We start from the raw sequence: 25,138 nt of genomic DNA on the forward strand, positions 1-25,138 counted from the left end.
TTTGTGAGACTGTCCTTTGTTTGGTAAGGACTTTTCAGGCTTGAATCACCTGATTGTCCGAAAAAGTAAGATGATTCCGTGCTTCGGAGGGCACGTTAAGCCGTTGGTCCCGGCTATTAGCCGTAAAAACACCTCCACCAACCCGCAGTGGAGCAGCGTGGTGGAGTATGCTCCATACCCCCTCCGGTTGATTGAGGGGAGGCCTGTGCCCAGCAGTGGGACGTATATAGGCAGTTTATGTAAGTACTTACCTACATAAAACAATATAATTTAAGTACTTTCTGTTTGTACTCACCTAGGTAAGTATTATGTTCATGGAAAAACAAAATGAAACAACCAATTTTCACAACATCCCGTGCAAAACGAGTTAAGTACCATTCCAATATTTCACAAATATCAAGGGCAAATCTATTTTAGTAAATGTCAGTAGAACTCCTTATTCCTCGGAGCTTTTGCCGTCGACCTATAACTAGATTTATCTACAGCCCAACTCTTTTTGTAATGTCGGATATTTTTTCCTTGAGGAATAAATATCGAAGTATAGTAGTGTAGTTGATTCTCGGATTTTATCGGACTGTTCTAAAAACGCTAAAAACAACACGTAAGATTTCGTATTGTTCGCTATGAACGTATTTGGCACCCGAAGTATCTGGACGACTTTAAAATATTATAATATGGTGTTTACAAGGGCAAATCTTTCAGGGCAAGAGTGAAGGCGCTTTTCCTGCAGGCATAACTTGGAAGTTTTTTTCTTATTCTCCTTATATGTATTATATTGTATAGGCTGTTTGTATGTATGTGTATATATATGTGTGTATATTTATACTTATATATTATTATTAAGTATATATTACTTATTATTATTTTTTAGTTATGTTTAGCAATAAGGCTGTGCTTGTATTTTTATTCGTATGTTTATGTTCTTTGTATAAGTCGTTGTGCAATAAAGTATTATTGATTGATTGGCCTCTGTGTTTCAGTACCTAGTTTGAGCGTTGGGCTCACGATCCGGAGATCCCGGGTTCAAATCCCGATGGGGACACATCACGAAAATCACTTTGTGATCCCTAGTTTGGTTATAGGACATTACAGGCTGATCACCTGATTGTCCGAAAGAAAAATGATCCGTGTTTCAGAAGGACGTTAAGCCGTTGGTTCCGGTTACTACTTACTGATACAAGTTAGTAGTCGTTACAGGGGCCTTTGGCGGCTCAATAGTAAACCCTTGACACCAGGGTTGATGAGGTTAGTAATCCACCTCACAACCCACACGATAGAAGAGTAGGTATGATATTTGAATAAAGAAAGAAATAAAAGAAATAAATTATTTATTTTAAAAGGACGTCACACACACACATACAATGAATGACAATACAAAAACACCTGACTAAAAACTTACACAAATTGAAAATTAAGAAAAAAGCAATGATGCTTGTCGGAATGATCATATATTTTATGGAAAAATAAATACTTAAATGAAAAAATAAAAGCACTTACGATAAATTAGTAATTTTGCGTTCGATTGAGAAGCAAGTCGGTGTACCACAGGAACACAATGACTACAAAAATGGTGATGTAGTGACATAAAGGCCTTTGAGGATAATAAGCTTTCCGAACAACAACTCAAGATTACTTATTATTCACCAGATTATTCGGAACAACATGATGCGTCATGCTATTCGAATGCGCGTGCGCCGTGCACGCAAGAAGTCATGTTGCACATCCAGAAATTCTAGAAATCTGAATTTGTATAAACAGCAATAAAGTTTATTACGCGTTCATAAATAAATCCGACCATTCCAGTTTCCGTCAGTGGTATTAATACTTATCTACTAACCTAGTATTTTATTATACGGAACAGTGTATTCAACGGTTATGTCTTTATAATCCCACGGCACAGAGTATGAAAACTAATTGAAAGAATTCTCATTATTATTTCCTCGTTACTTCTATGCAGTTCACCAAAATATCCACGGAGTTCTTATTAAGTATAGAGACATGCCTCGGGAGCATAACGGTGGGACCAAATATGAAGAATATGCACAAAGCGATCATATTATTTGAGGCAACGCTCGTATTATAAAACCTTCCACACAATTCATAGCTTCTTTGGCATCGCGCAACTACAACTAGCGCTTGTGTTACTACGCAATGAACGGCGGGTAAATCGATGTAGCGGTTTAGTCAGCAATTATGCGGGCGTTTTAGTCGCCTACGTGAGTTAACAGGTGACATTCGGAGTCGTGCAATTTAGTGCTAAGGGCATATCTACATTGTTTCTATGACCTGTGATACCGGGTGAGAGCCTTCAGCGTTCCCCTTTGTTCGGCCAAGTAGTTAATGCCATCTGCGGCACATCTACAATAAGTCACGTCAAAAAAAAAAGACCTGTGATAATATCAGATGCCAGTGCCTGGCCCGTGTGCTCTGACATTAAATCTTCTGATTATTTTGTCTACGATTGCGACAAGAGTAGAAATAGACGTTAATACAGTCCTGTCTACCGCAAAACTTATTACAAATACTTTATTTAAATTCGCCTATTCATGTAGAACTAAGTTTCCTGTTGACAATTACGATGCAACTTCCAAAGTTTACGATAGTTTGCATTGTTAGACTACCTTCCTCTTGTGACTAAAGACCGGCAATCTGAGTTATTTCCAACTATTTTCCAAGTATTCGGCATTGCGCTTTGCTTATTAAATAATTTGAGGTGTTCTCGGCACTCGTCTTCGAAGATTTACTTCTTCTCTCGCGTAGGTTGTGAGGTGGGCTACCAACCTAATCAACCCTAGTGTCCGGGTTACTATTGAGCCACCAAAGGCCCCTGACATGACACATGTAACGACTACTTCCTTATCAGTAAGGCTTAACGTGCCTTCCGAAGCACGCATTGTCTTACTTTCAGACAATCAGGTGATCAGCCTGTAATGTCCTAACTAAACTAGGGATCACAAAGTAATTCTCTACCGGGATTCGAACCCGGGACCTCCGTATCGGGAGACTAACGCTGAACCACTGGACTACGGAAGCCGTAGCTAAGCCGAAGCGTAACGAAGCCGAAGATTTTACTTATATAGCTATAAATAACCTAAGTGGCTGCAAATGTCTGTCACCTCGTCTCTCTTCTCCTAATCCTTCTATTCCCGTTGGGATGTAGGGCTCGAAAAGCAAATTTCAACTCGTCGCGATATTTTGCAGCCTCTGTAGCTTGCTTCCATGACATGTCGAGAGTTTTTAATTCCCGGTCAACCCAGCGATCAACACAACTTCATTGATGGAAAAAAATGTTTTGTTGCTGGTCACTCAGGAAAAAACGAGTACTAATAAGACAAACGATTGTCATGCCTTCTTTAAAATAATAGATATCATCTAAGGATAAGGATATATAAGGATAGGTATCCCTTATCCCTATAGATGTCCCTTGGGCGGAAGGCAAGAGGGAAACCACTGCCCTATTTTTCCCTAGAAGTGAAGCATGGAGAATGCTACACCGACATCAGCGTGGCTCTTAAATTAGTGATGATCCTTTATATACAATAATATAAACTTCATTTAGAAAGTTGTTTTGCCAAACCCCAAGCAACACTTTTTGACTCGTTTTTTTGTCTACTACTTACTTAGTGTATTTAAAGAGAGGATCCCGAACTTTGAGTTCTAAACCCAAAATTAATGTTAGTTAATGAGATGCCCTTAAATTTTCCAAAAATGTTAACCAGCTATAATCGCTTAGCTCATTAGATCGTTGCTGGTTAAAAAGATTGACTCATTTCTTTTGTTTTACTACTTCTTTTTTCATCACATGAATCGTAAGAAATTCCCACATTGTGCGATTTTCATATAAAAATCCTGTAATGCGAAACTTACAAAGAATTGAATTCAATAATAAAGTCCTAGACCGATTTACAAAACTAGAATAACATACGACTTACACACGTTCCACTGGCATCGTTCTCAAAATAAAATAGGAAGGTTACAGCCATTTCAATATGTCCCACTATTGTTCCACGAGCAAAGAACATCGTCGTGAGCGATATACCTGTACGATGGTATAACCAAATAGACGCTTCATGTTTTATTTTTCGCATGCAACCAGCTACGGAATTTCACTTAGTACGATCCTGCCTGACACACCACCTTTGCTTCCTCTACTCCTATTAAAGAATTCATACATGCTCATAATTAAAGCACATAATAACGGGTTCTTACCGCGTTTAAATGGGGATATGAGACACCCGATATTTCGACACTGTTGCAAGTGCCATGATCACGGGATGACTGATGAGATTGGAGTGGAGTAGGTAGATCCATAATTTTCTACGGGCAGACATATCTGTCTACCCTCTTTCTTTGCCGCTTGTTTATGTTTTTGACATGCTCGCCAGTTTAGAGTACTCTTGATCTGGCGTCTGGATCTGATCGCGGTAGATAAGTACGCCTAGGCCTCTTACAACTCCACCACTTCATTATCACTAATTTAATAGCCACGCTCTTGTCGGTGTTGCATTCTTCATTCTTTCTTGTCTATGTAAGGCCAATTCTTTCTCTTCCTTATAAGACACGACATTCACCTTCTCTTTGATCTGCTCCATGTAAACTCTTCTTGGTCTTCCCCTTGCTCTCTTTCCTTGTAGCTTTCCTTCTATGATGTTTTTTTTAATAAATTCGTCGTGTCTTATTAAGTGTCCAATCATGTTGCCTCTTCTATCCTCAATAACTCTCAATATTTGCCTCCACCACTTACACTATCATAAATCTTTTTCGTAACTTTTTTGGTGGTATATCGTGGTTTCTGCCCTACCAGGATATAAGCATGATAAAAGTATAATTATGCATGTAACTAGCTGAGTTGGGAGAATCAAGATATGCAGGACGCTGCGTTCTGTTTGACTCACTCAACATCATAAACACGTCGAAAGATCATAAAAGTGGTTGTGATTGGTCGAAAGTTATCAGACCGCATCTACATCGGACGTGTTGACGCAAGCGGTTCGTCTGGTTATTAGGAGTCCAGAGTCTATATCGTCGATGGATATATGCAATAGACGCTTTGAAAGCCTCTAACGGATATTGCATTCGCTTTCAATGTCCAACCGCAAACCACGGCGTCGCCTCGCACAATATCCTCTGCTGCTTTTTCTCAGAAACGTTTCTGTAATAAACCAACAAACTTTGCAATGGGTTGTTAGATAAACAGTTTACACAAGCTGCATACTCGTATTATCCTTTATGATGCTCGGAAGCAGTGGTTGTAAGATGTTGAAACGTTGGGTACTAGTCACGTAGTTAAAGAATAGCGTGCAGTATACAACATAACTTAAGCTCACGACTTTATCCTAATCGAGGTACTCACAAGTGCATCCATCGCAAGGTGAACTAAGTACCCACACCTGACCAATATACATACATAAACTCACGCCTATTTCCCACCAGGGTATAAGCAGAGACTGTAGAATTCCATTTGCCTCGATCCTGACAAACTTCTCATGTTTCCCGAAGAATGTGGACATTCATCAATCGTTTCATACACGTACGGTGACGAGTACTAATATGTATACATTTTGATACAATGTCACATAATTTTTTTTGACAAATTAAACCGTAAGGCCTCGGTCTCGAATTTTGCGGGCAGCGGAGCGGCAGCGTCGGCGGCGCGGGAGAGGGGCGGGCAACGCATACCTGTTCTCGAAACCAGCGGGCAGATCGCGCGGCACTGTAGCGGTGTAGTGTTGTGTTCGTGGTTGTGTTGTCGACATTCGCAAAAGAAATGTCTGAAAATCGGCGACAACGGCGTTTTTTATTTCTTCCCATAAACGATTAATTATTCTTCTATTTTTATGGTTCACATCTTTGCTGTTCCATATGGGTCTCCTCTCAAAGATTGCCGAAATAATTTGCTCTTGCACGTCCGAGGACATTTTGATACCTACGTCACGAAAAAAAAGTACAACACTATACTACAATGCAGACGCGCAACGGTCACCGCTCGACTGGAGTGCACCGCTCGTTGCCCGCCCCCGCGCCGCTGTTTTCGAGACCCGGTCCATTTGACGATACGCATAAGATCCTGCCGCTCCCGCGCCGCCGCCGCCGCCGCCCCGCTGCCCGCAAAATTCGAGGCAGAGGCCTTAGTCTTCATTAAATGTCAAATAATATATGTTAGTGCGACAGGGTTCTAAAGTGGGTACATCATATTGCTCATGACTGTACGCCGCACACCTCACCAAGCTTCCTGTTAAACCCACGTGATAGGTCATGAGCCGTAACTGAGTGAGCACTAAAGATAACGGGACACCTATTATTATATTTTGTACATGGAGACCTGAATCAAAAAATAGTTTTCCCCAATCAGCAATGTATTTGAAAGATCTATCCAACAACAAAATAAAGTGACGTAAGAGGGAAGTTATAACCCTTAACACTGAGGAATGCGACTTAAGAAGGAGGATCCAACGACATATAACGCATACCCGTCATAATTGCCGGTCACTTGTATTTTGTCGACGTATTTTAAGCTGAAATGGTGCTCAATAGTTGCTGCCCACCTAGTGTCGCGTAATGCCTATCACTAGACATTTGCTTCCAACGTATTTACACAATGCGTTATCGAATCTGGCTGGGAGGAACTCTTACTATCTGGTCCAGTTTCAAAGGGATCTGATTGTTTGTGCGAGTTACTCTAACATATATTTGTATTTGCGCAATATTTATTATTAGTTCGGAGAATTGAGATACGATGAACTTCGTATTGTACTTTCTTTGCTTAACCTATCTAAGCAGAGTTCAGTCGATCTTACAACCACATTTGCGCAGTCATTTTATCCTTTGAGATTCTATGTTGGTCAAGGAGCGATTTTTTTTTATAGATACAATTTAATGCTACATTTTAAATAGTTAACATCGGAAAACCCTAAAAGGGTTTAGAATAGAATAGTATAGAACACGATTTTGTCTTTCCGGGCATGTCGTAAAATCCGATGGAGAGGTTGTGTCATTTTTAACGTCATGGACTAATATTATAGGTGATAGGCTGATCCTTTGAAAAGTGCTTCATGTCCATATTAGGATTTCGTATCAACAGAGGATGCAAGTTGTTTTTGATAGCTACCCCGTAAGAGTTAACGGGCCTGAGTACATTTGATTTCAGCTAATTCACACAATATAATGTCATTTATCCATTCGTCAATTGTTGCCTTAACCTTTTCTGGAGGTCACGCTACATTTAAAAATCAACAACAACAGTTTTTTTTTAGTGAGAAGATTAATATTCCGTGATCATTCTTGTTTTATATTTTAATTGATTTTATTTGTTTTATCTAATTCTATTTTATTTTATTTTAATTTATGTGAATGTTTTATTATGTAAATTATGGATCATTGTTATCTGAAAAATTTTTTTTTGTCTTATTTTAGTTGGACTTCGGACAACATTAATTAATAAGGGTTTTAAACTAGACCAACTGATCGATCGTCAAATGGTGGATGGTGGAATGTTTTAGTCGACGTCGATTGACAATTTCTACCAGGGGAGTTATAAACGCCACATCAAAGCAATTCATCTAAAAAGCAATATTGCTATTCAACATTTTTTTGCATTACGCACTTACTTTTATAAGTGCAAATGTCATATTACAATATTGCTTATTTAGATGAATTGCTTCGTTGTGACCTTTTTACCCCTCAGATCTATTGATCAACGTCGACCGATGGAGTCGATCGATTGGTTAGTTCTACGGTATCCGTCAATCAATTGAAGCTACCGGACCAGTCTATCAACTTCGATCGACGTTGACCGATGCCGTCGATCGACGATCGATACGATTGGTCTGGTAACTCCTTCAATTGTACAAGTAGAAATCTCTGAAGGTTCTTATCGTATATTACCTAGTTACAAGTTTTATATATTGTTCAATTGTAGGAACTAAACAATCAGAAGGTAGGAGCTATCATAACTTTAGTAGTTTCTTAAGTAATATTGCTTGACACAGATATCGTTACTTCGCTTAGTACAGTTTTCTTAGAAAAGCTTAAATGAGCTTAGCTCAGTACCCCTTTTTAACTGCAGTTGGACCGGTTTTTATTGTTCTACTAAAAGCGACGTTGGCAAACTTTTTCTTTCCCTGTTGTTTGATTTTGCACGAGTGTAATTTTAGGGTTCATACGGATTTTCTATTCAGTCGAGTAAAATGTTCGTCGCTTATATAGCATTTTCTATGAGTAAAGTTGTGTTGACACAATATCGCTATCGATAGTTTTTACTTTAGTAAAACCATTATATCGATATCTTATTACGTCCCTTTTATTAGAATTCTGAATAACAGTAGTTGTGTGGCGGGATGACGTCAGCTGGGCTAACCTTGAAATATTAGCTGTCACTTTTGAGCATACCTGGTTTTTTATATCATGGGTAACGCTAGGGATATGATGATGAACACTGCTATTGGCAGATGTCGATTCAACTTGTCGTTTAGCAGACTTTACGGTAAAATCACTTTCTAATATCGAAGAATCTTTGTCAATTTTTCTATTCGAAGGTATATTCGTTGTCGTTAATGTCAATAAGGAGTAATAAGCGTCAGTAAAATATTTACATTGAAAATGTATTTCGAGCAATATACTCGTAAATAACATTTATATTTAAATTCGTAACGATGCCCTTGTTGTCAAGTGGACTGGATATAAACAGAGACACGTATTTCTCACGAATCTGTAATAAATAATTAATTTATTATAATTATTTCATCAACTTGTTATTTATTACTCTGAACTTAAATGTCATAGCATTTTTATAAGTAGGTATCTACGTATAATTGTCAAGACAGTGGTGCTTAATGCAGAAGGCACCTAATTTTATTTAAAGTTGTAGGTGCCTGTTACTTTCTATTACGCCGAAAAAAAAGGAACGGGTAACAGAGAGGATGAAATTACCGTTTCAAAATTTTACATTATGGAACCCTGGCGTATAACCGGATGGAATTCTGTTGATAGCACACATCAAATAGGTTGCATACTAGCAGACGCCTATTTGATTAGTCCAGGTTAATATCTATTATGCATTTTAAAATTCACAGTTATGAGGAGTTTTGACGTGAGCACGATAAGCCATTGGTCCCGGTTACTATTACAGATGCAAGTATGTAGTGGTTACATGAGCCATGACAGGGGTTTTGGCGGCTCAGTTATAACTCTGACACTAGGGTTGATGAGGTTGGTATTCCACCTCACAGACCACATGATAAAAAGAAGAAGTTATGAGGTTAAGAAAAGGACAGGTAGAAAATTTGATTAGGAGGTGTGTGTTGGAATCACCACTGATAACTTTATCATAGATAATCGTATTCATTGATAGATGAAGTTAAATGTAGTCTCTACAAAATCTAAGATGCCTTCTAAGGCGTTCTAACATCGGAAGTAATACGACTCTGCCGCAGCTAAGTGCCTTTGATTACTATCTAAAGTTACTTTGAAGAGGCTTTATAGGATCATCTTTACTGGGGTATAATTAATTAAAATACACTTCAGACTCAAGCTCTCTGATTTATTGGTGGTTCTTACTTAACATAGTTTTAATGGAACTGCCTTTTCTTGAATCTCAAAATTAGTAACTTTTTAAAACGACGATATAAAATTGAACGAGAACCTCATCATCATCAGCCCATTAACGTCCCCACTGCTGGGGCACGGGCCTTCCCTATGGATGGATAGGGAGATCGGGCCTTAAACCATCACGCGGGCCCAGTGCGGATTGATGGTTTTTAACGACTGCTAATACAGCCGGGACCAACGGCTTAACGTGCCTTCCGAAGCACGGAGGAGCTCGAGATGAAAACTTTTTTTTTGTGGTCACCCATCCTATGACCAGCCTTTGCGAAAGTTGCTTAACTTCAACAATCGCAGACCGAGCGCGTTAACCGCTGCGCCACCGATCTCCTCAAACGAAAACCTAATAGGACTTTATTCCCGATAAATAGGCAGTTGTCCCATCGTCGGCGAAGAAACGATCGTATCGGCCATTTTCTCGCTCAAGAAACGTTACGCGTTCGTCGTTTCCGATCGGACAACTGCCACAGTCAGACATTCAACATCACATGCTAAGTACCCGCTTTTCACCAAACTGAACAAAATTTTGATGCTATTTTTTCTCAAAGAGAAAATTAAATCGAAAATATTGATTTTTCCGATCCCGGACTGGACTTGAACCCGCAGCTCTTGTCGAGCTGGGAAGGTCCAATGACAAGAGTCGCGAGTTCAAGTCCCGTCCGAGTATGAAAAATTTTTTTCGATTTGATTAAATCGAAAAAGAAATCTCTTTGTGAGTTTCCCTAAGCATGGGTCATCATCATCAGCCCATTAACGTTCCCACTGCTGGGGCACGGGCCTTCCCTGTGGATGGATAGGGAGATCGGGCCTTAACCCATCACGCGGGCCCAGTGCGGATTGATGGTTTTTAACGACTGCTAATGCAGCCGGGACCAACGGCTTAACGTGCCTCTCGAAGGACGGAGGAGCTCGAGATGAAAACTTTTTTTTGTGGTCACCCATCCTATGACCTGCCTTTGCGACAGTTCACACAAGTGCTTAACTTCAACAATTTACCGCTGCGCCACCGAGCTCCCCCCCCCCCCCAAGCACGGGTAACTTTTTTGAAATTATAAGGTTGTAAAAATATCACTTACAACAACTAACCTTTTACCTGCTAAAAATATAAGTAGTACCTCTGTTGACTCCGGAGAATCCTGGGGAATCTGCGAAAACATTCCACGATAAGCGACGAATTTCATAAGTCCCATTCCAAAAGCTTAAAGTATGCTATCGAGTCGACGAAGAAGACGGTATAGAATACTCTAAAAAAACATTTATTTTAATTAACAAACCAAGTTCTTGCTGAAGACTGACTGAAACTAAATTTCGAAATTAAAACATTGTTGTTCTTAACTTGGCGTATATTGCACAAGCACAAAATTTTCTGAAACTTAGAACAACCGAACGGTGGATCCGTTTTACAATTTTATAAGTTGCCTAAGGGATCTTCCTGACGCCAAGATCGGATGTGCGCTTTAAGGGTAAGGTTGCCGGTATTAGACCACGTGTAACAAAAAGTTCGACGTATGATCATTCTTTGACGACGTCACGACAAATATCTATTTTTGACGAATATATTTTAGATTTGCCACAGATGGCATTAACTACTAGGCCGGACAAAACGACGAATATCATAGACACGCTTTATTAGTAAAAAGTTTATCCTATTGTCATCTACCCGAAGGAGATTGAAACAGCTAATGATTCTGAATTTTTGCTGTCGTAAAATTGAAGAATGTTTTGTGTTTTTTTTTTAAATTATTTTCAGTTCTAGTTACTTTTGCAAAGGAAAATTCTACTTGATATCAACTCAGAATCGTGGTCTGATTTATACGTCAAAATTTTCGTTACGATGTTACCTGTATAGTCACTTGTTTCGATATCGCACGGATTACATTGCGCCGTCAGGAAGTTCGATAAGTTGTCAGAAGCAAGCCTGTTTACAGCGTTCTTTTGCAGTTTTATGCCAGCACAGGGGTTCTGCAAGCTTTGCCGCAGTTCAACTTTATGAATACATTCAACTCTTGCGATGCAGTTTTTAAAAACACATTTTCTGCATACTCAGCAATTTTACGGTTTGTTTTGATATTTTGGAACTTGAACGTTACCCGCATTGTGTTTTTGAACTTAGTATTTAGTTGTTCTGTATAACAACAGTTTAGTTACAACGCACCGAATACTGAGGAGGTGATTCAGTTCATGATTCTGAGTTGATATCAAGTAGAATTCCTTATCGCTTCTTTATATTTTTTGTGTATACCTTGGCAATTTTTAAATTCCACATAATATCAACTCAGAATCATTGGTCTGGTTCATCCTTCAAAGTTTTCGTTACGGTGTCACTAAAACTCTGTATAAGTGATATATATATATATATATAATTTATTTATTCACAACTTACATAAGCATTACAGGCAATACTAATTCGATTTTGTAATTCTATGAGCGACTTTCCAGGCTAAGTTCCCCAAAAATAATATAGATGGCGCTGTCCAAATTTAACGTGATCATTACTACCTACTTTCTCATTACTCTGGTACATAAATATTAAAAAATGTAATGGCAAAAATGTAATGTTGCTTGATGTTTGAGTCAGACTATGTTGATAGAATTATGTTACTACCTATATTGCTTCTCTTTCTTCTGCCTGGGTGTAATAAATAGGGTCATCATTTATACCCAAAAATACTTAACTACTTAAATTTTTCATTTAAGTATATTTTTTGGGGAATGAAGTCTGGAAAGTCCTCATTATTATAATCTGTGAATTTCCATAACAAATACGTAGGTAAATAAATCAATGCCGCTGCTGAGAGATAGCATTCATGGTCTCGGATATAATATTTATTTAAAACAGCTTAGTAAATATATTCTCGGGAATAGAGTCTAAAGTGATACGACGGTATCCTAGTGTCATTTCTTCATCAACTCGCAAGTGCAGCAAGTCTACCTACTGGGGGTTAAAAAGGATACATCGAAGCAATACATCTTCTTCTTCTTCTATCGTGCGGGTTGTGAAGTGGAGTACCGACCTCATCAACCCTGGTCTCATCTTAAAAGCAATATTGCTATTTGACGTTATTTTCGTTAGTCCTCTAGTTATTAAATAACTTGTAATGTATATCCTCATTGGTTTTTAAAAGATGTGTTGCTGTTGCAGTTTCTTGTCATTTCTTCTCCTCAGCCATAACACCTTGAGAAATGACGTAAATTCAAAAATGTTACATTGACCTTCAACAAGTTTATCCATGATAATTACGTTGAATAAATGATTCTGATTTCTGATTTTATGTGCATTCCCCACTTACTTTTATACGCGCAAATGTCAAATTGCCATATTGCTTTTTTAGATAAATTGCTTCAATGTGCCGTTTTTAAAAGGACTTATTTCTTCCTTTTTAAGAAAACAATAAACTTATATTTTCACACGAAGTAACTGGATATAATTTAGTATAAAATGCATGTGTATCCTTTTTATTGTGTGTCTAATGGTTATAGGTAAGGTAAAAGAAGAGAAACAAACTTTTTAGACAACTATTTTATTTGATAAAATTCAGACAGGAATTTTGAGTGCTTACATATTACCGATAGGTACTTAATACAGGTTTTTTTTTTCGACAGGATGCTAGCAGTGATACAAACCATGGTACAACAAAACAAGGTATGCTCGAAAGTTCAAAGTTAAAATTTCAGGGTTAGCCGCGTTGACGTCATCTCACGCTCCATTGTAATTTTGTAAAGAATAAACTACCCACGAGTAATGTTTTTAATTTACTTTGCTAGGCAATTTTGAACTTTTAGTTAAAGATTTCATTATAGTTTTAATGACTTTTATATAAGTATATATGTGATAGTAATTAAATAGTCAGTAATTCGCTTAATTTTCAATAACAAAATTTAAGTCCTTGGAATGTTAGAAATACCAATTTAATGGTAACACTTCCGCCATCAAACTGCTAGTAATGGTGGCTCTTCTTAGGATTGAGCATGTACCTTCTTTTGCTGTACCATGATACAGACCTGACAACATGTAGGGTTCTTATTACAAAAGCATTTTAAAGATAACGCTCTTAATTATAAAATATAGTCCATTTTATAATTCGATGGAATATTCTGATGTCCCTTGGATGATATAAATGCTAATTTATTATTTTTAAGTAAGTATAATTTTCATTTTTTTAAATTAAACTTACTTAAAAAGAATAAAGAAAACGAAAAGAATATAGAACAACTGGGCCGATAAAGTAGTACCTCGCCCCATCGCATTCTCCCAGCTTATTCACTCTCCTTGAAAACTAGTGTGAATAAGCATTTAGTAGGTAAGCGTGTACCACCATAGGTCACATCTTCACTTACCATCAGGTGAGATTGTGGTGAAACGCAAGCCTATTTTTTTAATAAAAAAATACTTAGTTATTTTAATGGTGATGATGAACAACTGATTAAGCGATTTTCTTTTGATTGTCGACTCATAAATTAACTTTTAGTTTAACCCTCGAATTATCAAATAGTATATTTAGGCTATTTTAGGCCTATTTTTACACTTACGACAACATTACATATATTTTTCTTAGACATACAACATCTCCTTTCTTTGGTCTTTCAAATTAGATTCGTTTTATATACCCTAGTATTTATACATATACTAATATTTGGATTTCGACTAGAAAAATTAGCAGCCGTATCGTTGAATTAAGTTATGTACATTTAAGTCTTATTAAATGTATACTTTTAATTACATTAGTAAATTCTTTATAACATTCAAATAAAAAAAAAACAACTGTTTTTATATATTACAGGAAACAGAGCTTAGCTCTTTTATATAAATAAATTAATTAATTGATCAGGTAAATGTAATATACGTATTTTGACACGAATGCATTCAAATTGTGTAGTAATAAGTTCACATTAAAAACTTGACAAATCAGGGGAGATAAAAACGTCACATAGAAGCCCGCAATACATCTAAAAACAATATTGCTATTTGACATTTGCGCATGTAAAAATAAGTATGCAATGTCAAGAAATTTCAAATAGCAATATTGCTTTTAAAGATGAATTGATTTGACCCGTATGACCGTTTTAATCCCCCAGGCCACTTAAAAATACAAAAATAAAATGCATATCTACGCAATTCTACACATAAGAAGGTTTATACTTGCCAGACAGTTACTTAATATACATTGTAGATAATTTCATTGGAGAATAAGACATCAAATCAGCCGTACATAAAATGATACCAAATATATACAAAAATCAGTAATACCTAATGGGATGGGCGGGCAACTAATTAGAATTGATGAACCGTATATCGTCCTTAAAGCCTCCGTGGTCTAGTGGTTAGAGCGTTGGGCTCACGATCTGGAGGTCCGGGTTTGGTTCCCGATGGGGACACTGTCGACATCACTTTGCAAGACTGTCCTTTGTTTGGTAAGGACATTGTCCGCTTGAATCACCTGATTATCCGAAAAGTAAGACGATTCCGTGCTTCAGTGGTCCCGCCGTGGAGCAGCATGATGGATTAACCACCATACCCCATTCGGTTGACTGAGGGGAGGCTTGTACCCAGCAGTGGCACGTATATAAGCTATTTATGTTACGTTACATCGTGCTTGTATTGTCGATGGTAACATGGTTCTATGAAACTACTACACCATTTGTATTATACTCGTATAAACGTGTTTAATTAGTAATATCTACTTTATCATTACACCTATTGTACAAAAAGCCTAATATACACCGACGTTAAAGTTTAAAATGTCTTTTGTTACCGTGCACACTTCCTTTTCTGAACTGAACCCTTCCTTCATGTTACACTGCAGTCTATCTATTGATGCATTTTTCTTCACCATCCCCGGTGAGATAGTCATTCGTGTCTCTGATGGTCATGATGGTAACACCATCAGTACTGTTCCTCGATATAATGTTGCTCTTCTTCTTAGTACTTCCGTAGTCGTAGTTGGATATAACGACGCTCTCTGTAGGGTTCCTGTAAAGGTTTGTAGAACAATCACTGTTGAAATGTTTTGCAAACTCTATTCTATAGTAAACTAACTACCAGTAGTAAAATTCTGCAATGAATATTTGTCTCACACTCATAGCATTGATACACGAAACTTTTTCAAGTGACTTCGGGACATTTCTATATCTATGGGATGTTTAGAGTATCTTTAAAATTGGGACGATATTTATTAGCGGATCTAAGAGGCTCCTAGTCCTGTATAGACCTAAAGATCCACCGCGGAATTAAGTACGGTTTTTAGACTACATAATAACATAATATAAATATATTCCATTTTAATGATCAGGCCCTTTTAAGAATACTAATTTTGCACTAGTCGAACAATGGAGCTGATTCCGGTACACACCATCTGAGTTTATTTTAAGTTATACCTGTCACTTACTTATCCACCGAAAAGGAAATAGACGGGTAATCGACAAGCATAAAATTTATAGAACACACGTAAATTTTTAGGCAGAAATTAAAAAACCCCGTCAGGATTAAATTGACAGCACACGTGGAACGTATTGTATATGCATAAGACGCTTATTTTATTCACCCGAGTTGTTCTTTCGTTTTAAAATTAACAGAAGTCAATCATCCGTACCTTTCTTTTTCGCCGAATAAGAAAATGACGGGTATAACTTGAAATAAAATTAGGAGGTGTCGGCAGGAATCGGGGCCAATAGTATCTTTATTTTTTATTTATTACACTGGTTTTAATCAAATTGGATTGTAAGTACTCTTGTTAGAAATTATATTGTAATCTTACAGAAATAAAGTCTCCACCAACTCGCAGTGGAGCCGCGTGGTGGAGTATGCTCCATACCCCCTCCGATTGATGAAAGAAGGCCTGTGCCCAGCAGTGGGACGATTATAAGCTGACAATAGCTCGTTCTTCTTTAGAAGATTGCTATAAATGATATGCAACATCTTTATACTGATGTAAACACAGAAATACCCAAACTAAATTCACAAAACATACTGAACTAAAACCAGTTACCAACGATATCAAAACACTAACAAGGTAATCGACTGGTCCTCGTACACAAAAAAATATAAGAAATTGATGGACTCAAAACCGCAAACTGATAAGGTTTTATATTATTCAAAGAGGACAATGATAGTATTATATTGAAACTATTAATATGGCTAAAAATATTCAAAGGGAAAACCCAACGTAACGTAAATCAGCACATTTAGATCAATTCAAGATAATATAATAACAGGTTGTGTTTATAATGAAAATAATAATTAATAAGGAGTAGTACAGCTTAGAAGAATAAGTAATATTCATAAATATAGTGAAATACCACGGGAATTAATATACTATGGTCTAACTCGTCTAGGGTTAAGTTTTGATTGTTGTGTATGTTTCAAAATTTTCACCGCTTGCTGGTAAGGTGTCTGATAGACTATTCATAAATAATCTCGCAATAGTTTTGTACTTCTTTTAAAGTTGTGGTCACCAAATGTCTTGCTTTGTAAATTTTGTTTAGTGTAAAACCATGTATTTAGCTAATATTTCGCATTTTTTTTTAATTTTTCAATTAAAGTCGATAAAGGCTCGGCCTTTATACAAAGGTAGGCTATTACGCCTAAACGATCCTTTTTACGGATGATTTATACTACATCAAGCTGGGCCCGAGCGTTATGAATCCAATATAAAATAAATTGTTTTTTTTTATTAACAAACAAAATAACAGCTGACATTTAATCTTACTTAAAAAAAAAATATATATTTATTCGATAAAAACAGTTAAGACGCATCCGCAAAATTGAGTCATGTTGAGTTTTGGGTGATAATTATTTTCCTTTTTTAAGAAATTTTAACATAATATCTTTAACTACCATTTATTGCGCAAATATACACGATATGTATTAGACGCGAATATTTGTAAAGTACTTTTAGGTTGTTTATAAAGTAATTCAAGCGTTGAATACAACTCTATTCCGCCCAAGACAGTATCGAGTCATTTTTGTGCACTTGGATTGACGCAATAGCAAATAAATTGAAATATCTACTCAGGCTATTCTGATCTGGCAAGTGTCAATTTAAACATAGATAATAGTAAAGCATACAAGTAACTGATAACAAATCGATCAGACAAGATAAATTCTTCTTACTAATTCAGCAAAATGAGACTAACAATCAATGTATTTCCTATTTTATGTTCAATATGCACGCTGCAGGCCTTCAATAAGTTATTGGCGTGGTAGGAAACAATTTAAGTTCGTGTCGCCCTGTCACGATAGACCGCAACTTGTGGAATAAACTGTGAACTAGATTTATTCTTAGAACCTCGTGTTATGATGTCTAGCAGTGTTTATCCTCCCACATTTGAACTAGATTGGAATATCTTTATTTAAAGTCTAAGCCAACTTGTTCCAAAAGCAAACGTACTTTTGGAACAAGTTGAGTCTACCGTGACCTTTTTAAAATAACTTCATCAAAATTAAAATAATTATTATTTTATAACACTATTGTTACGGACAGCCGAGAAGAGGAGGTCGCGGGCTAAGTTAATCCACGCACGACCCGCTAATTGCGTCGCGAAACGGAGGAGCGACGCGGGGAGCGGTGCGGGGAGCGACGCGGGGCATGGCGCGGGGAGCGACGCGAGGAGCGGATACATGGCGCGGCGCTCCTGATTGGCCGACGTAATGCGCGCACAGCCCGCTAGTTCCGGACCGAAGATTTCCAATAAGAATCTGATTGGACACGTCACGAATCACTTCTTCTCTACTTCTCACTGATTTTACATCGATTATTAACGAATTTTTTACTTGTATTTTAGTTTTTGACTTTGTATTTTTAATGTTGTTTGCCAAATAAACCGGATCTTCACTTGCACCGCGGGTTTTCTTCAGTCCCAGCAAATAAAATCTGCATAAGCAACAGCGGTGGTCCTTCGAGCCGGATAGAAGAAACCTGAATCCTCAAGAAAGAAGACGAACCCTCAAGAAAGAAGACGAATCCTCAAGAAAGAAGACGAACCCTCAAGAACGAAGACGAATTCTCAAGAAAGAAGGCCTACTCTTAATACGGAAAAAAGAAGAGGAAGTCTCAAGAGAGAAGAGGAAGTCTGAAGAGGGAAGAGGAACAGTCAAGAACCGCAAGACTGAAGATTGGTCTAACATCGATATAAAAACATCGATATATTCTTAATTTCAACTTCTAGTTTCAACGTCCTAATTTCAACAAGGTAGCGCAGTCTTGTTCACCTAACGGTGCCAACGGGAGGCTGTGTGCACATCATACGTCCGTTAGGACGGAAAAGTGACTCCTTGAAGCGGGAGTCGCTACTCGCACAGCCTTTTTCGAGGTTACGAGTTAGCCGTATAGCCTTTTTCGAGGCTGCGGTAGCTTCTGGCTTACGCCGAAGAATGCCCATCACGAGGAGCAAGAAGACCTTTGAAGCTAGAGAGAACACCTTTGAAGCTAGAGAGAACACCTTTGAAGTCAGAGAGAAGACCTTTGAAGATAGAGAGAAGTCCGCGCCCGCCTCCGCCGCGCCAATGGTACTCATCGAGAGAGACACGGCCGCGCTCCCGCGCACCACGACGTTAGCCATGCACATCGATGAACAGCCTGCCAGCACGTCGGCAGCGTCCGCGAACACGGTTGTCCCGCAACGACGACTCGTCACGTCCACGGAAGGGGGGCAGGTGCAAGTCCCGCCTGTCAGAGCAAGTACCCGCTCCGTGCGATCGATGCGCTCCACAGCAAGTACGGCGGCGCGTATCAGACAAGCCGAGCTCGACGCGGAGATACAATTAGCTGAAATGAAACAGCAGGAACTCCGTCTAGAAGCCATTAAGGTTAAGGCGAAACTTGAACGGAGCGTCGCAATGATAAGGGAAGAAAGCGAAAGAGGAAGCCAAATCGATGAACAGGAAATCGCCGCTGAAACGCACACGGAGGAACAGCAACGCGTCCACGACTGGTTGATTGAAATGGAATACAGCCAGCCGCGGGGGGAGGGACGACGCCCGCCTCAGCACAGTATGGAGCCTGTTCTATGCGCGAGAAACGCGCACGCGAGCGAGCGAGATGGAAGATGGAATCGAGAGGCACGAGGGAAAGAGACGGAACTACGCCCGCCTAGCCCTATTCCTAATCAACGTACGAGCTTTCATGCGACGAATAAAGAAGAGGACACGGTCGATAGAATAGCACAAGCGCTAGAAAAGATCGTGAATAAACGTCCGGTGCCCCGCCAAGCCCACGAGCTGCCTACGTTCAGCGGCGCCGCGACGGAATGGCTACCCTTCAAGGCGGCCATGCGGGATTCTACGATGATGTATAAGTATTCAGACTACGAGAACCTCGCACGGCTACGGAACTGTCTACGAGGGAAAGCACAGGAGACAGTCGCCGCGCTGCTATACTCGGCGACTAGCCCCGACGAGATTATGCGAACACTGGAGCAATGTTTTGGAAGACCAGAGATGTTGATCGAACGAGCGATGGAAGATATAAAGAAGTTACCTAAGTCCGGTACGTCCGCGGGCGAATTGAACACCCTCGCGGTCAAGTTAAAGAACATCGTATGCGTATTAGGTGGCGTCGATGAAAGAGGATATCTCCGAAACCCCATGCTCACACGAGAGGTCATCGAGAAGCTAAGCCCACATCTCAAGTCTAGGTGGTATGACTTCGCCTACGAACACGGAGACCCATCGGAAGCCGAGATAGCAACGCTGTCAAGATTTTTGGAACGTGAGGCCGACCGTGCGATGCGATTTTCATACGCCACATCGCCCCAGTCGCTGAAGGAGACTTTCAACAATCAAGAAAAGAAGTCTTTTTCACGTGAAAGGCCACGTAAAGACGTGAAAGTCTACGCAACCACTGAAACACCCACCGCACCGACCGTCGCGAGAGAAAAGGAAGCCGTCACAAAACGATGTCTATGCTGCGGCGGCAACCACGACGTACCCGATTGTAAGAAATACAAGAGGATGACGGTCAACGAACGATGGCAGTGGGTGAAAGAAGAGAAAATATGCTTCAAGTGCATCAACGGAAAGCACAGGAGATTCACATGTAAAGCAAAGAGGTGCGGAATAGAAAACTGTCTCTTACCTCACCACAGTACGTTGCATATGGACACGTCGCCCGCCGCAGCTACTCAACCGAAGTCACCGCCAGTAAACGAGGAAAATGTCTTGTCCGCGTCGACCACTACAAGCGGCCCGGTCAAGGTGTTATTGAAGGTGTGCCCGGTGGAGATACGCGTACCGGGAGGACCGTCATTGAAGAGGTACGCGCTACTAGACGAAGGCGCTACCATCACGCTCATGGACGAAGGCCTAGCGAACGACCTCGGCGCCAGAGGACATGTGAGCCCGCTACACATACACGGGGCCACAGCGAGTCAAAAGGAGACGCAAAGTCGTGTCGTCAAGATTGAAGTACGAGGCCAACATGAAGAGCAGTTCCACGACATCACCGCCCACACGGTGAAACAACTTACGATCGGAAGCCAGACGGTGAAAAGGAAGTTCGTCGAATACGAACACTTGAAGCACCTACCACTCGACGACATGAGTTACGAATCGGCGCGCCCGAGCCTACTGATCGGCGCCGACAACTGGCATCTGATTATCTCGAAGGAAATCCTCATCGGCAAACGCTACGAGCCCATCGCATCACGCACCGAGCTGGGATGGACGATACATGGCACGGTGCCGCGGAGCTTGTACAGAGGGGAGGATCAGTTAGTCCTCCACGTACACGCCAAGACGGAAAAAGACGTGAGGAACTTCGCTAATGAAGATGAGGAATTAAACGCGCTCATCAAAACACACTACGACGTCGACGCCCTAGGAATTGCCTTGATAACGAAGCCGAGGAAGGCCGAAGAGAGAGCGATCGACATCTTCAATAAAACCATCGAACGAGTCAACGGAAGATATCAAGTGGGCCTGCCATGGAGAGACGAGCAAGTAGTCATGCCGCCCAGCTATGAGATGGCTTTCAGGAGACTGCGGACTATCGAAAGGAAGATGGATCAGTCCCCCGAATTCCAGGCAGCCTACACAAGCCAGATAGAGAACCTACTCACGAAGGGATACGCCGCAGTAGCTAACGGAGACGAGAGAGACAACGACAAGTCATGGTACCTACCTCACTTTGCCGTGACGAACCCTAACAAGCCAGGGAAGGTACGCCTAGTCTTCGACGCAGCCGCCAAGTCGAGAGGAGAGAGCCTGAACGATCACCTCCTGGATGGACCCGACTTACTGCGAGCCTTACCGGGAATTCTCTATCGCTTCCGGGAGAAAGAGGTCGCCGTCACCGCCGACATACGTGAGATGTTTTTACAAGTAAAGATTCGCCCTGAAGATCGACCGGCTCAAATGTTCCTGTGGAGAGGTAACGAACGAAGGAAGCCACCCACGGAATACGTTATGTCATCAATGATATTCGGCGCTCGAAGCTCACCATTCCTAGCGCACAGTGTGCGCAACCACAACGCACGCGCGCACGCTGAGACACACCCCGTGGCCCTCCGAGCGATAACAGAGAGCCACTACATGGACGACTTCGTGGAGAGCTACGCGACCAAGGAGGAAGCAAGACGAGCAGTACACGAAGTAACCTACGTACACGAGCAAGCCGGGTTCATACTAGCCGGCTGGAACTCGAGTAATGAAGACGTAATACGAGACATACCCCCGGACCGCCGCGCGCAGCTACCTAAGGAAATGGGAACCGCTGGTCATCAAGGCAAGACTCTAGGTCTAATATGGGAGGCCACTAAAGATGAACTAATGTTCAACACCGCGCTGCCTAAGGTACCGGAGGAGGTCAAGACGTCAGCACGCCCGCCGACTAAACGCGAAGCCCTGAGCGCTGTCATGTCAATCTTCGACCCACTTGGACTGCTAAGCCATCTCACCATAACGGCTAAAATCCTACTGCAAGACTTATGGAGACAACAGAGGATAGGATGGGATGACCAAGTGCCGGAAGAAGCCGCTGAGGACTTCACTAAATGGATACGAGCGGTCGACAGCGTGCGAGAAGTTAAACTGCCCCGTTGCTATGCGCCAACGAGGGGAGTACTGGAACGTCAGCTACACGTATTTAACGACGCGAGCGACAGAGCGTACGCCACGGTAGCGTACTGGCGAATCAAGTACGAAAACGGAGAGGTCATCATCACGCTCGCCGGCGCAAAGGCTAAGGTAGCACCGGTGAAGGCACAGAGCATACCGCGACTGGAACTGCAAGCCAGCCTCATAGGCGCACGACTCGCCCACAGTATACAAGAAGAACATAGACAGAAGGCTGACAGGATCGTGCTCTGGTCAGACTCGAAGACCGCTCTCCACTGGATTCGCAACGACATCATCAAGTACACGCCGTACGTAGCTCACCGCGTAGGCGAGATCGCTAACCTCACGCACGTCGAACAATGGAGATGGATACCGAGCGAGTTAAATGTAGCCGACGACGCCACACGACCTAACTACGAGGTGCGAGCCGACCAAAGATGGTTCATTGGCCCGGCGTTCCTCCGGGAAGAAGAAGAAAGGTGGCCATCGGAACGCACCGAAGGGGAAAATGACAACGGACAAGACGAGATAGTCTGCGCCACGGACAACAGCGAGGGGCCGGCCTACCTGCCTGACATAAGTCGGTTCTCCTCTTACGAGAGACTCGTCCGTGCGACAGCCTACGTCTTACTAGCCGTCGATAAAATGAAGAAACGAACGCGAACACTGAAACTCGCCCATATCACAAAGGCAGAAGAGCTATGGTATAAGAAAATGCAAGAGGACTCGTACTCCGACGAAATAGAACGACTGAAAAAGGACTTGAAGTTACGTCCGAACAGCGCGCTGCGTAAGCTCGACCCACGGATAGACGACAGAGGCTTACTTACACTACACGGTCGCGTGGGCGTGGCGAGAATAAGCGAGCAGTCAAAAAGCCCGCTAATAATGGACGGCCGCCACGCTTTCACCCGGCTACTCGTCGCGCACGCACATAAGGCGGCGAACCACGCTAACCGAGAGCAAGTTGTCAACGACCTGAAACAGAAGTTCTATATCACACGTATACGACCTACAGTACGAGCCGTGGAGCATTCATGTCAACTCTGCAAAGTGAAGAAAGCCAGACCGAGACCGCAAGTTCACGGAGACCTGCCCTACGAAAGACTCGCAGCGCACGCGAGGCCATTTAGCTACACGGGCCTCGACTTTTTCGGCCCTATGTACGTCACGGTCGGGCGACATAAGGAAAAGCGCTGGGGCGCCCTGTTTACGTGTCTCACTACGCGAGCGGTCCATATAGAGATCTCACCGTCGCTATCTACGGATTCCGCTATTATGTGCCTACGGCGGATGGCGGCGCGGCGGGGGTGGCCAGTAACAATCTACAGCGATAATGGGACGAACTTTCATGGCGCGGACGAAGAGCTGCGAGCAGCGCAGCGAGAGTGGGGTCCACAACTCAAGGACTTCGCTCTACTACAACAAACGAACTGGAAATACATCGCACCCGGGGCACCGAATCAAGGTGGAGCATGGGAGCGGCTAATACGCTCGGTTAAGACAGCGTTAGTCGCCACACTACACGAGCGCTACCCCAGGGACGAAGTACTCGCCACATTACTCACGGAGGCAGAGTACACGGTCAACGCACGCCCTCTCACTCACGTGCCAGTTGAACCAGGAGACATGGAGGCGCTAACACCGAATCACTTCCTACTGGGGACCTCCGGCGGCCTACCCACTACCGGGCCGTGCAGGGAGGTAGACAGGAGGACCTGGAGAGCCACGCAGGCGCTGGCTGACGTGTTTTGGCGTCGATGGCTAACGGAGTACCTACCTACACTCATACCACGTGGAGGCACACGGAGCGGGCGCGGAGCGGACCTGAAAGTTGGTGACGTCGTGATTATCACTGATCCAGTACTGCCGAGGAACATCTGGCCACGAGGTGAAGTAATCCGACTGCATCAAGGACCCGACGGACTGACCAGAGTCGCTGACGTACGAACAAGAGGAGGGATATTCCGCCGACCTCTACGACGTCTCGCCGTCCTCCCGGTAAAAGAAGGCTGCGAAGATCTACGCCGAGGGGAGGATGTTACGGACAGCCGAGAAGAGGAGGTCGCGGGCTAAGTTAATCCACGCACGACCCGCTAATTGCGTCGCGAAACGGAGGAGCGACGCGGGGAGCGGTGCGGGGAGCGACGCGGGGCATGGCGCGGGGAGCGACGCGAGGAGCGGATACATGGCGCGGCGCTCCTGATTGGCCGACGTAATGCGCGCACAGCCCGCTAGTTCCGGACCGAAGATTTCCAATAAGAATCTGATTGGACACGTCACGAATCACTTCTTCTCTACTTCTCACTGATTTTACATCGATTATTTACGAATTTTTACTTAAGATTTTTTACTTGTATTTTACTTTTTAACTTTGTATTTTTAATGTGGTTTGACAAATAAACCGGATCTTCACTTGCACCGCGGGTTTTCTTCAGTCCCAGCAAATAAAATCTGCATAAGCAACAACTATGTTATTTTGAACTT

The 25,138-nt window shown here is 41.7% G+C and overlaps 1 protein-coding gene across 3 annotated transcripts in view; it reads right to left on the reverse strand.

Annotated features, from left to right (window-relative positions):
• Positions 1 to 13,124: 13,124 nt before the first annotated feature.
• The window catches only part of LOC126373822 (neuropeptide CCHamide-2 receptor-like), a 131,484-nt gene continuing 119,470 nt past the window's right edge, over positions 13,125 to 25,138 (reverse strand). Inside the window, exons 8-9 of one of the 3 annotated variants that reach the window (XM_050020147.1) lie at positions 16,356 to 16,496; positions 13,125 to 15,571 (exon numbers count right to left, since the gene is read on the reverse strand). In XM_050020147.1, coding sequence (XP_049876104.1) covers positions 15,406 to 15,571; positions 16,356 to 16,496 — 307 coding nt within the window. In that variant the 3' untranslated portion in view covers positions 13,125 to 15,405. The remainder of the gene's footprint in view (positions 15,572 to 16,355; positions 16,497 to 25,138) is intronic. The other 2 variants (XM_050020149.1, XM_050020148.1) reach the window with 2 other exon arrangements.

The sequence above is a fragment of the Pectinophora gossypiella genome, chromosome 16 (genome assembly GCF_024362695.1).
Source record: "Pectinophora gossypiella chromosome 16, ilPecGoss1.1, whole genome shotgun sequence".
Taxonomy (NCBI): domain Eukaryota; kingdom Metazoa; phylum Arthropoda; class Insecta; order Lepidoptera; family Gelechiidae; genus Pectinophora; species Pectinophora gossypiella.